A 13,960-nucleotide genomic window follows, 5' to 3' on the forward strand; every position below is an offset into this window, starting at 1 on the left:
CTTGGTAACTGATTAAGGAAGTTGTAATTTGGCAATCATTTTCTTTGACACATACATACAGTATGTTATTAATGAGCTAAATCACAAATCTGCAAAAATAACTGACAATAGCAAATCAACTTTAAATTATGCAACCTATCAGTTGATCGTCATCATTTACATTTAGTTGACACTTTTATCAAAAGTGACTTACAAATGACGAACATCAAAGCAATTTGTCCTAAGTGTCAGCAATATTCGTAATACACAATGTCAAGTTAAAAATATAAACTAGATTGGTAAACAAAGCTAGAGCAGAGATGAAATGCAGACAAAAGAGAGAGATATCATTTTGGCGAGCAGAACGAAGCAGAGGGCCGTGGGAGAATGGCGCAAGGCTGGTGTCATGATTACTAATGAGCATCACCTGCGCGACACACCGGTCTCGTATCTCTCACGGAGGAGCGAAAGCATAAAAGGAGGAGCGACGAGAGTGGAGATCGAGAGAGGCCAGGCCTGGATTTTATTTTAGGGACTGCCGTCTTTTACTTTCATTTTGTATTTGTTTTATTTTGTTGCTTAATTGTTTAAATGTTCGTCGGTTCCCGCCTCCTTCTTCCCATAACATCTGAACTGCATTACAATCATTTTTTTAAAATAAATAACAATTGTAGTTAAATCTTCATTTGGTTCATGAGTGTAAAATTTGGTTCATGAGTGTCTACGAGGACATAAAAACCATAATTTGTGTGAATTGAATGAACTGTAATATTTGTTCATATCTCAGTAAGCATAAGGTTTAAAGTATCATGAATCATTTGATCTGACTCGAGTCAACCAGGTTTTACTGGTTTTAATTTTTTCCTCTCCTTTTTATATAAACTATTTTCTGGAAAACTTAAATGTTTTTAACTCCTCTTAGACATTTCTCGATATGTCTGACCCCTGTCAAAAAGAACGATACTAGAATAATCCAAGGATGGTCAAGGACACAATCGGAGGACACAACTCATAAATTTCTAGGGACACTGTAGGGACCACTATCATTTGCGAAAATCCACTTTATCAATGCCACTCACCTGTATTCACAACATCCACAGTATCTATTCTTTAAAATTCACAATGACTATTGTGGTAATATTGTCCCCTTTTCCATTCTGCATGGGTCTTGGTGTGTGTGTGTGTGTGTGTGTGTGTGTGTGTGTGTGTGTGTGTGTGTGTGTGTGTGTGTGTGTGTGTGTGTGTGTGTGTGTGTGTGTGTGTGTGTGTGTGTGTGTGTGTGTGTGTGTGTGTGTGTGTGTGTGTGTGTGTGTTTGTGTGTGTGTGTTTGTGGGTGCTTTGTCAAAATGTAATTGCCATTAAACCAGTAGCAAAAAGCCTTAAAATTAGATTTGGCATCCTGGACCAAGACAGGAGAAAACTTTCAACAGAGAAGGAATGACAGAAAATTTTAATGATGTGGAGGATTGTGGATTGTGATGTGGAGGGGTGGAAGGGGAGTAAAGAAAGAAAGAGAGGTGAAAACTGCTGGGTCGCTGTAATGTAATAATAAATGTAACTGGCTCCATGTGACTCATGTGAAAGGTACGATTCTCTATGATGGTCAGTTTCCCTGCTCTCGCTGAGCTGCTTTTGATTATAAAGGAAGTGACTCTTGTGTAGCCGCTCCTGTGGATTTTAGACATCACTAATTGGCTTAAGGGTATCAGGGTACCTGAATCTTTGGTGATCAATACAGTCTAATCACTAAGCCTTTATGATATCCTGATTAAGGTGTGATTGGAAATAGACCCCTGCTTGTCTGCTCTCCTTTATTGATTTTTTTTTTCTACACGGAGAAAAAATAGAGGTTTCCCGTGTTTTGTAGTTTGTGTAAAAAACTCTTATAAGAGAATATTTATGCATAACACATAAAAGCAAGAAAGGTATTGAAAAGTATGTGTTCTTGTTTGGCTGTTGTGACCCAACTTACAGTTTTTGCAGCGTATTATGCCATGAATGCTGGTTTTTCGAGACACCAGCATTTAACTCCTTCTGTGGCGTCTAGCTGTTTTGCTGAAAACAAATCTTCCATAATTAAAATAAAACAGCAAATTTACTCACACTTTATGAATGTGATATTAGCATGTTTAGAGGTATTTTTGACTCTACACATTTTGTCAAAATTGAGTTATTGAATTACTGAAATTGGGTCTTGTAGACTGTGAAATATATGTTTGCTTTGACTATACCTTTTATTCAGAGAAAAAGGGGTGTGATAATGGATGTCAAATCAATCAAAATTCAATAAAATACAGCTATTTTCTTCTCACATTCAGTATTGGCATAGTTGGCCCATCTTGACCACCTTCCTTAAGAGTTTACCGCCGGCCATAATTAAAAGTAGGGTAGGCAATTTTGGAGAGGCTAGCAATAGCAAGTTTACTTTGAAAGCCATCTCGAAATTATGGTTATGACATGGCGTGAAAGCAGAATAAGCTCTTTTTTTTTGGTTAAGAAGTAACTGTATTATTTCATTTTATTTATAGGCCCCTCACATGACACTCAAGGTCACCTTACAAATCTTCCTAAAAACATCAATATTACAACAAGAGAAACTATAATATACATTAAAATACTAAGGTATTTAAGGTAAATAAGATACTATTACTCAACATTTCAGCAATCATAATAAGCCTGTTTAAATAAATTAGTTTTAAGACAAGATTTAAAAGTGTAAAGTGTTACAGATGTCCTGTGGAAGCATAACTAAAAGCCCCGGACCCCATACTTCTCAGACGAATATGTGTCTGGGCTAAAAAGATTGATGAAGAGGATCTTAGGTTACGTGCAGGAGTAAAGATTTGAAGAAGATCAGAGATACGAAGGAGCTAAATTATTAAGAGCCTTGTAGGTAAGAAGCAAGATTTTGAAATCAATTCGATATTTAACTAGAAGCCAATGCAAATGGTGAAGAACAGGAGAAATGTGCTTTATGTAAGATGTTCTAGAGATAATTTGTGCCACTGAATTCTGGACCAGCTGTAGTTTCTGTAAGGTTTTAGAAGGAAGACCAAAAAGAAGAGAGTTACAATAATCTATACATGACGTAACCAGGGCATGTACAAGAGAAGCAGTATGTAACAGTCATCAGCTGGAGTGCCCTTGAGAGCCACCAGAGGGCACTCCACATCAGACTATCGTGATTCCCTCACACTACATTTCCCATGACTCATCATCCCTGATTGCATCCACATGTGTCTCATTACCTCATTACCGTCGTGACCGACGAATAGGAATCTCGCTAGAGAGGCAAATCTACTTCGAGTGAAACTAAACGAGCCAATGCACATTGGCCTGCAATCATTTACATCAGCTGTTCAGCCACGCAGCACGGGTATATAATGAGCAGCAGGTGCGATTGCACTTCAGTTTTTTGCTGAGGAGCCCAGCCTAGCAGATGTGGTGACGGGACGTACGTCTCTGCTTCAGGGAACGAGGGTTATTATATGTAACCGAGATGTTCCCTACCAGTTGGTCACTTTCGGCAGGGCCGGAGTGGGGCCACTTTTCAGCCCGGGAGTTTCAGGCCCACTTTTTCCATGGTGGTGGAAATTGGATGAATAAAAGCAACAGTTCAGCTCTTACTATTGTGTAGTTTTTATTAATACCATGGTTCAACAAATAATGTAAAGCTGAGAAGTTAATAAAAATATTCCACTATTCTACAAGGATAGGTTGATAAATTAACAAAAGCATACTGCTCTTTCTTACATTAAATAACTTTAATTCATATTGTTTACTCTGGTATCCTCTCTACCTGTCCCGGTAGTCATGGCCTCATCATTTTCAGCGGGGGACTGGCTTATAAGTTATATGCTGCTCAGAAGCTACAAAAAAATAATTAAGAGGTCATTTTACTGCATACACAGATCAAGCTTGAGTTTTGTTATCAATATTTGCATAATATTTGCAAAGTCTATGAATCGCCATATATTGGGTGATACAAAAAGGCTAATATTTAAATTAAATTTAATATTTTGCTTGTGAATAGGTTGACAACGCTACAACGGTATTAGCCGAATAATTACGTTGCAGTGTTGCTAATGCTAATCATTACTAGGCCTATCTCTATTTAATTCAATTCAATTCAATTCAAATGTATTTTTATAGCGCTTTTCACAATACATATTGTTTCAAAGCAGCTTTACAGAAAGTGCATTTCAGAAATGTACATAGAAAAAATATTTACCTGTTGCCACTTGTGTTTGTCTAGCTTGGTAATACCAAACTCTGCTACTTCGCTTTGCTTCGTAGACAGAGTCTGGAATGGCATAACTGAAAAGTGTTTTGAAAAGTGTTTTGAAAAGTGTTTTGAAAAGAGGGGGGGGGTTCCCCAATCTTAAACTCGGTGCTTAGCGTCTACGTCACGGCTCTCAGCCCGCCCTCTGTCCGTTGATTGGCCGGCTGTTTTCAGGCCGGAGGAAAACTGAGAGACATGTCGCTGTCTCAGACTGATTACAGAAGCGAACTGAAATTGAGCGGAAGTACGAGGTCTGATGTAGTCAGGCTAGTGTTTGTCCTTTTGAAATAAATAAATCTGTAAGCTTGGCACATTTGGCCTCCTCCAATGCCTTTCTTTTTTTCAACCTGGATTTTTCAGCCCCTCCTGGCCTCTTCCTCCCATCCATCCTCCCTGACACATACCGTTACGGTAGGGCCGGCCCAGTTATCAGTAGCCTACCTGAGAAAAGTTTTGGAAAAGACGGGCTATGGACCAACCAACTCTTTTTGGGAGGAGAGGGGAGAACTTTGTCACATAGTACGTTTTGCATAGGCTGTGCGCTGTGGGGTCAGAATGCGTAATGTGTGTAGCCTAATTTAAGAGAAGATAGACTAATGTGACAAATGTAAAAAAAAAAAAAAAATCCTTGACCGGCCCAAAAGTGAAGCGGCCCACCGGGATCTCTCCCGATTCTCCCGATTACCCACACCAGGCCTGACTCTCGGTGTACGTCGTGACCAACAAATAGGAATCCCTACCAAAGCGCTACAGCTGCTGCACCCCGGCCAGCACCCTGTGCAAGCCTCTACCCTTTCTTGCCTGGAAAGACGATAGGAGACGGCTTACACAAAGTGTATCTGTCACTGTTGTTCTGTGATAACCCATACAGTGAGATTTTTGGATAAAATGGGAAAGCATGCCCTTTCTATGAGGAAAGGGGGACGCTGCGGAAGCCACATTCTTCCCCGAAGGAGTTATGTGGGGAATACATATGGACTAGCCCGAAGGTTGTACTACATATGAAATACTGGGTGACTTAGCCCAAGGGAAAGAAACGGGCTTCCGTTTAGGAGCAGCCGTGGAAGAAATACACAAATGGGATCCCCGTAGGGTCACACATACTGAAGTAGCCATTCTCCCGGGAGCACAGGTCATGACTGCTCATCGGCCACACGGTTGAGCACACCGGGGACATAAATGGCGCGAAGCAACCTCAGATGCTTCTGACTCCAGAGGAGGACATGGCAAGCGAGTTGCGTAGACCACCTTGTCGGTTGATGTACGCAGCGGTCGCAGTGTTGTCCGTACGGACCAGCACGTCCCTGCCCTGTAGCGGCCTTTTTAAGCGGCTCAGAGCAATGCGTACTGCAGCAACTCGAGGCAGTTGATGTGCCAAATCAGTTGGGGCCCCGTCCACACCCATTACACTGCATGCCCATTGCACGTGGCACCCCAGCTGGTGGCAGAGGCATCTGTGAACAGCACAGTATGCCTGGATACCTGTTCCAAGGGCACTCCTGTCCACAGGAACGAGGGGTCTGACCCGGTGTGATTGTCACCCGGTGAGTGCCGTGATGCCACACCCACTCTGGACTGCAGCCAGTACTGAAGTGGTCTCGTATGGAGCAGTCCGAGCGGAGTTACCGCTGCTGCTGCTGCCATATGCCCCAGGAACCTCTGAAAGAACTTCAGTGGGACCCCCGTCCTGCCTTTGAACGTGTTCAAGCAGTTCAGCACTGACTGAGCGCGTTCCTCTGTGAGAAGAGATCCTCTGCACTGGGGAGAGTTTGCTCTTTTCCTAGTTGACCTGAAGACCCAACTGGCTGAGGTGCCTGAGCACGAGGTCCCTGTGTTCGCATAACTGATATCGAGAGTGTGCTAGTATGAGCCAGTCGTCGAGATAGTTAAAGATGCGAACGCCCTGGTCTCTCATGGGAACAAGGGCCCCCTCCGTGACTTTTGTGAAGACACGGGGAGACAGGGACAGCCCGAAAGGCAAGACCTTGTACTGATATGCTCGACCCTCGAATGCAAAGCGCAGAAACAGCCTGTGTCGAGGAAGAATCGAGACATTGCGTGAGCGTTTTGAACGGTAGCTTTTGGAGACCCCGATTCAAAACTCGCAGGTCGTAACCCAACGCTTTTCTTGGGTACAATGAAGTAGGCTTTATAGTACCCTGACCTCATATCGGTAGGAGGGACTGGCTCTATCGCGTCCTTCACCAGTAGGACTGCGATCTCTGCCCGTAAAACATGGGCATTGGCTGCTCTCACTGTAGTGGAGTGGATGGCCTGAAACTTGGGGGGATGCCGGGCAAACTGAATCGCATAGCCGCGCCTGATGGTCCAAATGAGCCAGCAAGACGGACTGGGGAGCGCTAACCAGGCTTGCAGCAACCGGACCAAAGGAACCGTAGGCATACCTGGAATCTGGAGCAGTGAGGTGGAACGCAGGGACGGTGCTTGGGAGGCTCTCTCTGGAAGGAGGAATGAACATCGAATATTCGAAGCTTCGGAATCTCTATATGTTCTCAGACATCTCAATTCTCCCGCATATTGATAGCGGCTCCCTGATGCCCGCAAATTAGTTAAAATCTCCCGGAATCTAGAGCTCGCGAGCTCCAAACCGTGTAGCGCGCACACGACAGAGAGAGACCTTGCGTGTGTGTGCAAATGTGCGTGTGTGCCTCTTGAAGCGCATGTAAAATGCGCATGATCATCATCAGCGCATGATTATTTCGAGAACCGTTCATCCAATCGACTTCACAAGGGAGTGCAGTGTCTTTGGTGCAATATAGATAGACAGGCGAGACGCGACACGTTCATAATTAATTAACTTTTAATAAACTATACAGAACAGCGCGAGCGGGAAGCGGCGCGCCTCATGGAAGCAGAGCTTATATGCTCCGAGAACTGACACTGCACTAGTGATATAAAACACACTAATTCATACATTTATACATTTTAATAGTACATAAATTTTAATACATTTTATTTCTATTATTCTATTTTCCACAATGTCAAAGCAACGCAGCTTAACCCAAAATACAAGCTCAGGCACTTCTGTCCATACAAACTCCGCTGTTCTGCGCTCTAGCCAGAGAATACTCCCATTGCAGGAACACTTTTAGTAGTCCAAGAAGAAGCAAATATCTATTTATTAAGTAGCTATAACGAATTTATATGTTAAGTATTATATTTCAACAGATTTTATAGTGTAAAACATATTCAAGCGCGAATGAGAACCATTTCGACAGGGCCGGGCCTGGCCAATTTGCTGCCCTAAGCAAGATTTTATCTGGTGCCCCATGCATCACAGCCCATTTCGCCCTGTCATTGTGTTCATGATTATTTATCCTGTATATATATATATATATATATATATATATATATATATATATATATATACACACACATTACAGCCTAAACACAAATAGCAAGAGCATTACATCTAGCATTCAAGTCAAGTCCCATTTATTTTTATAGCGCTTTTTACAATATAGATTATTTCAAGGCAGATTTACAGCTTTACAGTTTTGTTGCGTTTATAATTTTGTTCAGTAACCTATATATATAGCCGCTCTGGATAAAACAGTGATGTCATCGTTCAAATGTCATTTATGCACAAACTATTCATTGAGCGCTAGCAAAAGTGTTTGTCTTGCAGTTGACGGCAGCAATCTTCCACTAAACTATGGCACGTTTCATGTTTTCACCATAAATGAAACTGCAAAATGTCTTCTTTAATGTTAATTTTACATAAAACGTTAATAAAACTGTAGCCTATATAAATATCATTAATAATTTTGGCAAATAAATTAAAAAGATGTCATATATCCCCCTCAAAACTGCACAACTGTAGAGTAAAACATTAATTAATAAAAGTGATAGTGAATGCGTCTAAAAAAACGTATGTGATTGTTACAAATCACATTGTCTGGGGCCTCTGGAGAACTCAGAACAATTGTTAGCTTAAAGTTTAAGGTAAAAATAACTGCCATTAAATTATATATCTTACTTCTATGCAATTAGATAAACTGTTCATTCATTACATTAGCCTACCTCTGTCTTTATCCCCTTTTATCCTCTTCTCTTCCTTTTGGCACTGTATCTATTCCAGACTATAATGCTAATCTAAAATATGTCATGTAAATTTGGCCATCCGTCACAGTCAGGTAACTTTCACCATGTCTAGACCTGGCGCGAGCTGCCAGGCCCGTTTCTATGGGGTGCTTGAGTGTGTTAAGTGCCCTCAAACGAAAGCAATGCTGTCTACATTGGATGCAGCGAGGGGCGACGCTACACAACAAATTACCAACAGTAAACTGATCGCGCGCGCTCTGTTTCTGACGCACTTCAAGCAACTCGCTGGGCGGGGGAAGATCGATGCGCCGGGGGACGGGGGGACTTAGTTACGTTTTTGTGGAGTTTCCTTGCTTTATTTTGTAGTATCTTGAATTAATGTTTTTAAAATAGTATTAGTAAAAAAAAAAATTCACTCATTCACAAACCCTAGCATTTGCCTATTCCGCCTATGCCACGGGCCGGCCCTGCGTTTCGAGGGGGATGCCAGGTGTGCAAAAAAACAACAACAAATATTGGGATGTCACATTTTCAAATCGAATTCCAACCCACCGAACGAATATTTGGGTCCAGCCCTAGTTATTTTGATTTGTAATAATATTTCACAATATTAATGTTTTTACTGTATTTTTGATCAAATAAATGCAGCATATGCTCACCAGCCTAAGAATCTCCTTTCACAATCTTAAAAAATCTTACCAACATTAAACTTTGGAATGGTAATGTATTTTTTCTTTTTGATTGTGTCTGCTAAAATTACATATTTTATTAATAATATAGCAAAACAAGGCACCTGATGAAACCTGAAATGCTTTTAGTGCTGAGCTCTGTTGTGTCAGAATTCTGTCATTTTTGTGAAATTTAGTTTGTCACATATACTTATTATTTATTTATTCATTGCCTAATGATGTCATATCAGCACAAAAATCTATAAATATAATGCGGCCAGGCCCCCTTTTATTAAAAAAAAGTAGAATTTTGACTAAAATGTGCTTAGTTATTAATGTATTTGCAAAAAATAGACATTGGAAGGTGTTGCTATTATTTCATTTCTGGCCTGACCAATTCAAAATGCTTTCCACAGTCCATGTGTCAACACTGTGCTCTGTAACTGTATTGTTTTACTTTTACTCATATCATCCCTCTTTCTCTCCCATCATTCAACAGGTGTTTCGCAGTGGAGAGGGTATGGGTATTCGTCTAGACAGTGCATCTGCGTTTCCGGGGGCCATCATCTCCCCTCACTATGACTCACTGCTGGTTAAAGTCATAGCCAGTGGCAAAGATCTCCCCTCCGCTGCAACCAAAATGCACCGAGCATTAACTGAGTTCAGAGTTCGTGGTGTTAAGGTAGGTGCAATACTGATCCTTTAGGTGTTGAATAGAACTCCTGAGAATCGCATGCAAGGTTGGCTTATCATCTTGGTACCTGATTTGTCATGCTGTAAATGCACAAACAAATTTTATTTTCATTGATGACCATTCAAAAGTAGTTATGTCTGAATGGGAATGCTTACGAATAGCTTTCTCCAGGAATTTCAAGACCTCCTTGGCCAAACATTAAAGGTGCTCTAAGCGATGTCGGGTGACATCACTTCTTGTTGACGTTTAAAGTATTGTCAAACAAAACAAAGGCTAGCTAGACCCTCCCTCCTCCTCATCCGCGCACCCCACCCCCAAACCCTTCTTATCGGTTATTGGCTGGAACAGTTTGTTATGTTTCGTGGTGCGGGTAAGCCCAGTTTGTTTTTGTTGCCGTTTGTGAAGCCTGTGGTGTCTGCAGAGACCGTGTTTTTTTACAGTGTGTTCAGGGGACAGGCAGCTAGTGGATAGTGAGGAGATGTTTGTTGTATGTGACAAAAAATGTTTTGGCCTAAAAAACGCCTGAAATCGCTTTGAGCACCTTTAAGGTAGGGTTGCTATATGTTGAAATGTTGGAAAAGAGATTTCACCTTTAACAAATGCTTTGTTTTATCTCATGAATTTTGTGTTGAATGCAATGGTTTTATGTTTACCTCGTATGTGTCAACTGAGAACACATTTAGGCTTTAACCTTGTAGGAGGCCTCTGATGCAGATAATGAAGGATTTAAAAAAAAAAAAAAATGTTTTAGTACGTTTTTAAGGAAATGTTATAATATTGCAACGTTGGGCCTATTTTGGAGCAGAAGTATTTGCACTCACACTGTCAGAACAAATATACAGAACAACTAAGGGGTCATTTGAAGTGTGGATTGCTTACATAGCACCATAACAGTAAATATTATGTAAATATAATAAGAGTCATATTTTTATGAATTAGAATTTATTCTGAAATGAATTCTCTCATTCTGAAATGAAAATAATAGTTGTAAGAGTTAGAGTATGATCAAGTATAAATAATTTAAATGTAAATGAATCATATTTATGTGATACATTCCAGAAGTCTAGGGCTGGGACAGTTACCGCATTACCGCTATACCGTGGTCACGTGACACCTACCGCAGGTCTGAGCTCGTCACCGTCATCACCACAAAAACAACATTGGCCTGCACATGTGTGCACGTTGTGTCTAATGACATGGATTCATTGATTCCAATGACATGGATTATGTCTAATGACAATATGTCTTACATGGATTCAAGGTTCTCTAAACGAAACTTATCATCAAAAGATGGAGCAAATACGACCTTTCGCGAGTTGGGGAGTGCAATGTTCCATGACACATAATAACATTCCATTCGTATTTGAGATGCGCGGATGGGCTATTATTTCAACTGCAACCGCATCACAAAACTCATTATCCATCCGCAGCAACATTTTTTGACCAATTTTCAATACTGCCATCCGCTGATTTTTTTAAGGTCTATGGGCAATGCAAGGCGCTGCTGCCACAAGGCTAGAAAGCTCTTGGCTGTTCTAGAAAGGAGACTGATCCAATGCAGCAAAGATATTTAAAGGCTAAAGTAGTATAGCCTATTGGCTATGTTGTATCCCCAGAATATCAGCAATGAACTCCGTCTCTGATCGGCGCACAGGGACAAAAATAAATAAATAGCCTAAATAAAACGCACATCGGCAAACCTGACCTTACCTGACTAGGCTACTGTACAATTTTATCATTTCGTTTTGAATTTTGTTTAAAAGTAGACATTTCAAGCTTTCTATTTATTTCTCAAATCTGTGAGGCAAATAGGCTATACGCTGAGTTTCGTTTTATTAATGAGACGAGCTCCAGTTCCAGTATTTAACGCGGTTTACCGCTATACCGCGGGAATTTCTTGCTTTTCAACCACGGTTAGAAAAAATCCATACCGCCCCAGCCCTACTGAAGTCACACAATTCTAAAAGGAATATACAAACCCCCAGACCTCTTACATTCCCACATTCCAGAACATTAACACCTGTCCCTGAAAAATGGACCATGCAACCCCCTATATGTCTGAACATCCACACCTGTCCTTGAATAACTATCCTCCAAAGCATTCCACAAACAATGTCTGCCTTGCAACAACTATAACTATATATACTGCTAACAAACAGGAACAATTTCAAATACTGCTACTGAAAGGACTAATAAAATAATTTATTCATTTAAAATGCTTCAAATCTGATCTAAACTGAAAATTATAACAAATAACACATCAAATAGGACCCATTGGCTATGTAAATGTGGTCTTCAAAAAAAAAAGAAAGAATTTTGCAGATGTGTTTTTGGAAGAGCTAAAAGTGATGTTGTAATTTTACAACAATGGGTCTTACAGGTTTAAGGCTCCCTGTCTTCTAAAAACTTATTTTGTATCAGATGAAGCCTTTGACAGTGTCGCTGTTTCAAAAATCCACAGAAGCTCAAGGGATCAGAAGTTCTTAAGACATAAAGGCACCTTTTTTACAGAGATCTAACACAGACTCAACCAACAGTAGTCAAGCGCATACAGATATTTCAGAGGAAAGGAATTTTATAGAAAGACTGCTGACTAATAATTAGAATATAGGGTACATTAAAGAGGTGTGTTTGTCCATGCCAAAAGCAAAAATATGTGTAAGTTCACAAGATCAAAGCCAATCAGAACATATTTGAATTGTAATATGTGGAACAGGATTTGAGCGTCTTTAAGTTGCTCTCTCAGTATGTTGATATAATTTAAAACAAGGACTTGGTGACTCAGATAATTTATTAGTCACTGTTTTTGTTGTTAGTATTGCAGTCATGCCTGTTTATCAAATGCCCCACAGCATTTTGTGTAATGGCCTAAACTCTCAGTCAGCTGTTACATTTCAGTGTCATTAATCTCTTGAAATTATCAAGATTAGCACGCTTTTACATGCACATCATAATGCCAGTTGAGTTTTTACAATTTTATTGTTTATATACTGCTGATATTTAACATTTAAGCAGTTACTGAAGCACTTTTTATTTGTATTATTTTTATGTAGCTGACTCTGTAACTCTTTTCTTTCTGTGGCCAAAATTTGTATTTCTTTCATCATAAAAATGTTAGTTGTCATACCTTAATAGCAGAGCAGAGCTAGTTTCACCACATGATCAGACACCATCCACTTAGCCAGAATGAATTCTTCTGCCTGCAGTATTTCACCTGTAGAATCTCGTCTAGCACTCGTTAGCTCCATAGACTAGATGTCTGAACACCAGATCATATTGACCTGAAAAGTGTTGGAACAAATAAAGCATGTGTGCATGAAGAGAGGAGTGAATGGACATAAGGAGGAGGAGAGGAAGGGGTGGGGAGTGTACGAGGTGGCAGAACAACAGGCAAAAGAGAAATGCAGTGGGAGAGATGGTAACTGTAAATGACATGTGAGATGGTAGTGCCCATAGCAACTGTCACCAACAAGCATGGCTCTTTAAGAAGATGCTCTGTTTGCAGTGTTTTTCACATTTGGGAGAGAAAGAGAAAGACCTGTCGATGCCGAAGCTGAAAACCACATCAACGCAATGCAGTAAGCCCAGAGCTTTAACGGTCACTGCACACTGCTCAAAAAAATGAAATGGATATACTGTAGGTTATGTCATCAATATTAAGTAAGCTGAATGAATGACAATAGTATTATTCCAATTTATTTGATGTTAGTTTGTGAAATCTAAGGAACAGAGTACTCTATTGAATATTTATAGAACCTTTAGAATAATACTTTTGGACAAAGAGAATGAATCAGATTTATACACGTTTTGCATTCCAAATAAAAACATGACAAAGCAGTGCCTTGATGCCAAAAGTTAAAACTATTTAACAAGCATACAGTAATAAAGTACTTACAAATCATCTTCAAACTTTTTCTTTATAATTAAAACAATGTATAAAATGTAGTCTCCACATTATATTGTATATTAGATATTAAAACACAAGCCACATACATTTTGTTAAATATTGTACCTAAAATCACTGTCACTGTGTATTTTTCTGTGCATGTGTTGCTGCTGCATGAATTGACATACTAAATCCTGAAACATATCTAGCCAGGTGGAGCTGGGGGAGAGGGAGGGTTTCAGAGCACTGCAGGACAAGCTTACACGTTTAAATGTTGAGCAAGCAATCTCATTGGCTACAATATCAGCAGAGGCCAATCAGCTTATGCTATGCGCTAATGATGTGATTGATGACAGATTGCATGTAAAGCAACTATCAAACATGTA

At 40.2% G+C, this 13,960-nt stretch overlaps 1 protein-coding gene across 2 annotated transcripts in view; it reads left to right on the top strand.

Moving 5' to 3' along the window:
* pcxb (pyruvate carboxylase b) overlaps window positions 1–13,960 on the top strand; it is a 273,773-nt gene that overhangs the window by 117,969 nt on the left and 141,844 nt on the right. For both annotated transcript variants that reach the window (XM_077229559.1, XM_077229560.1), the window contains one exon: window positions 9,494–9,676. In XM_077229559.1, the coding sequence (XP_077085674.1) occupies window positions 9,494–9,676 (183 nt within the window). The remainder of the gene's footprint in view (window positions 1–9,493; window positions 9,677–13,960) is intronic.

This window comes from Siphateles boraxobius, unplaced genomic scaffold, assembly GCF_051911475.1.
Source record: "Siphateles boraxobius isolate OS27281-9 unplaced genomic scaffold, OSU_SipBor_1 130, whole genome shotgun sequence".
Classification (NCBI taxonomy): Eukaryota; Metazoa; Chordata; class Actinopteri; order Cypriniformes; family Leuciscidae; genus Siphateles; species Siphateles boraxobius.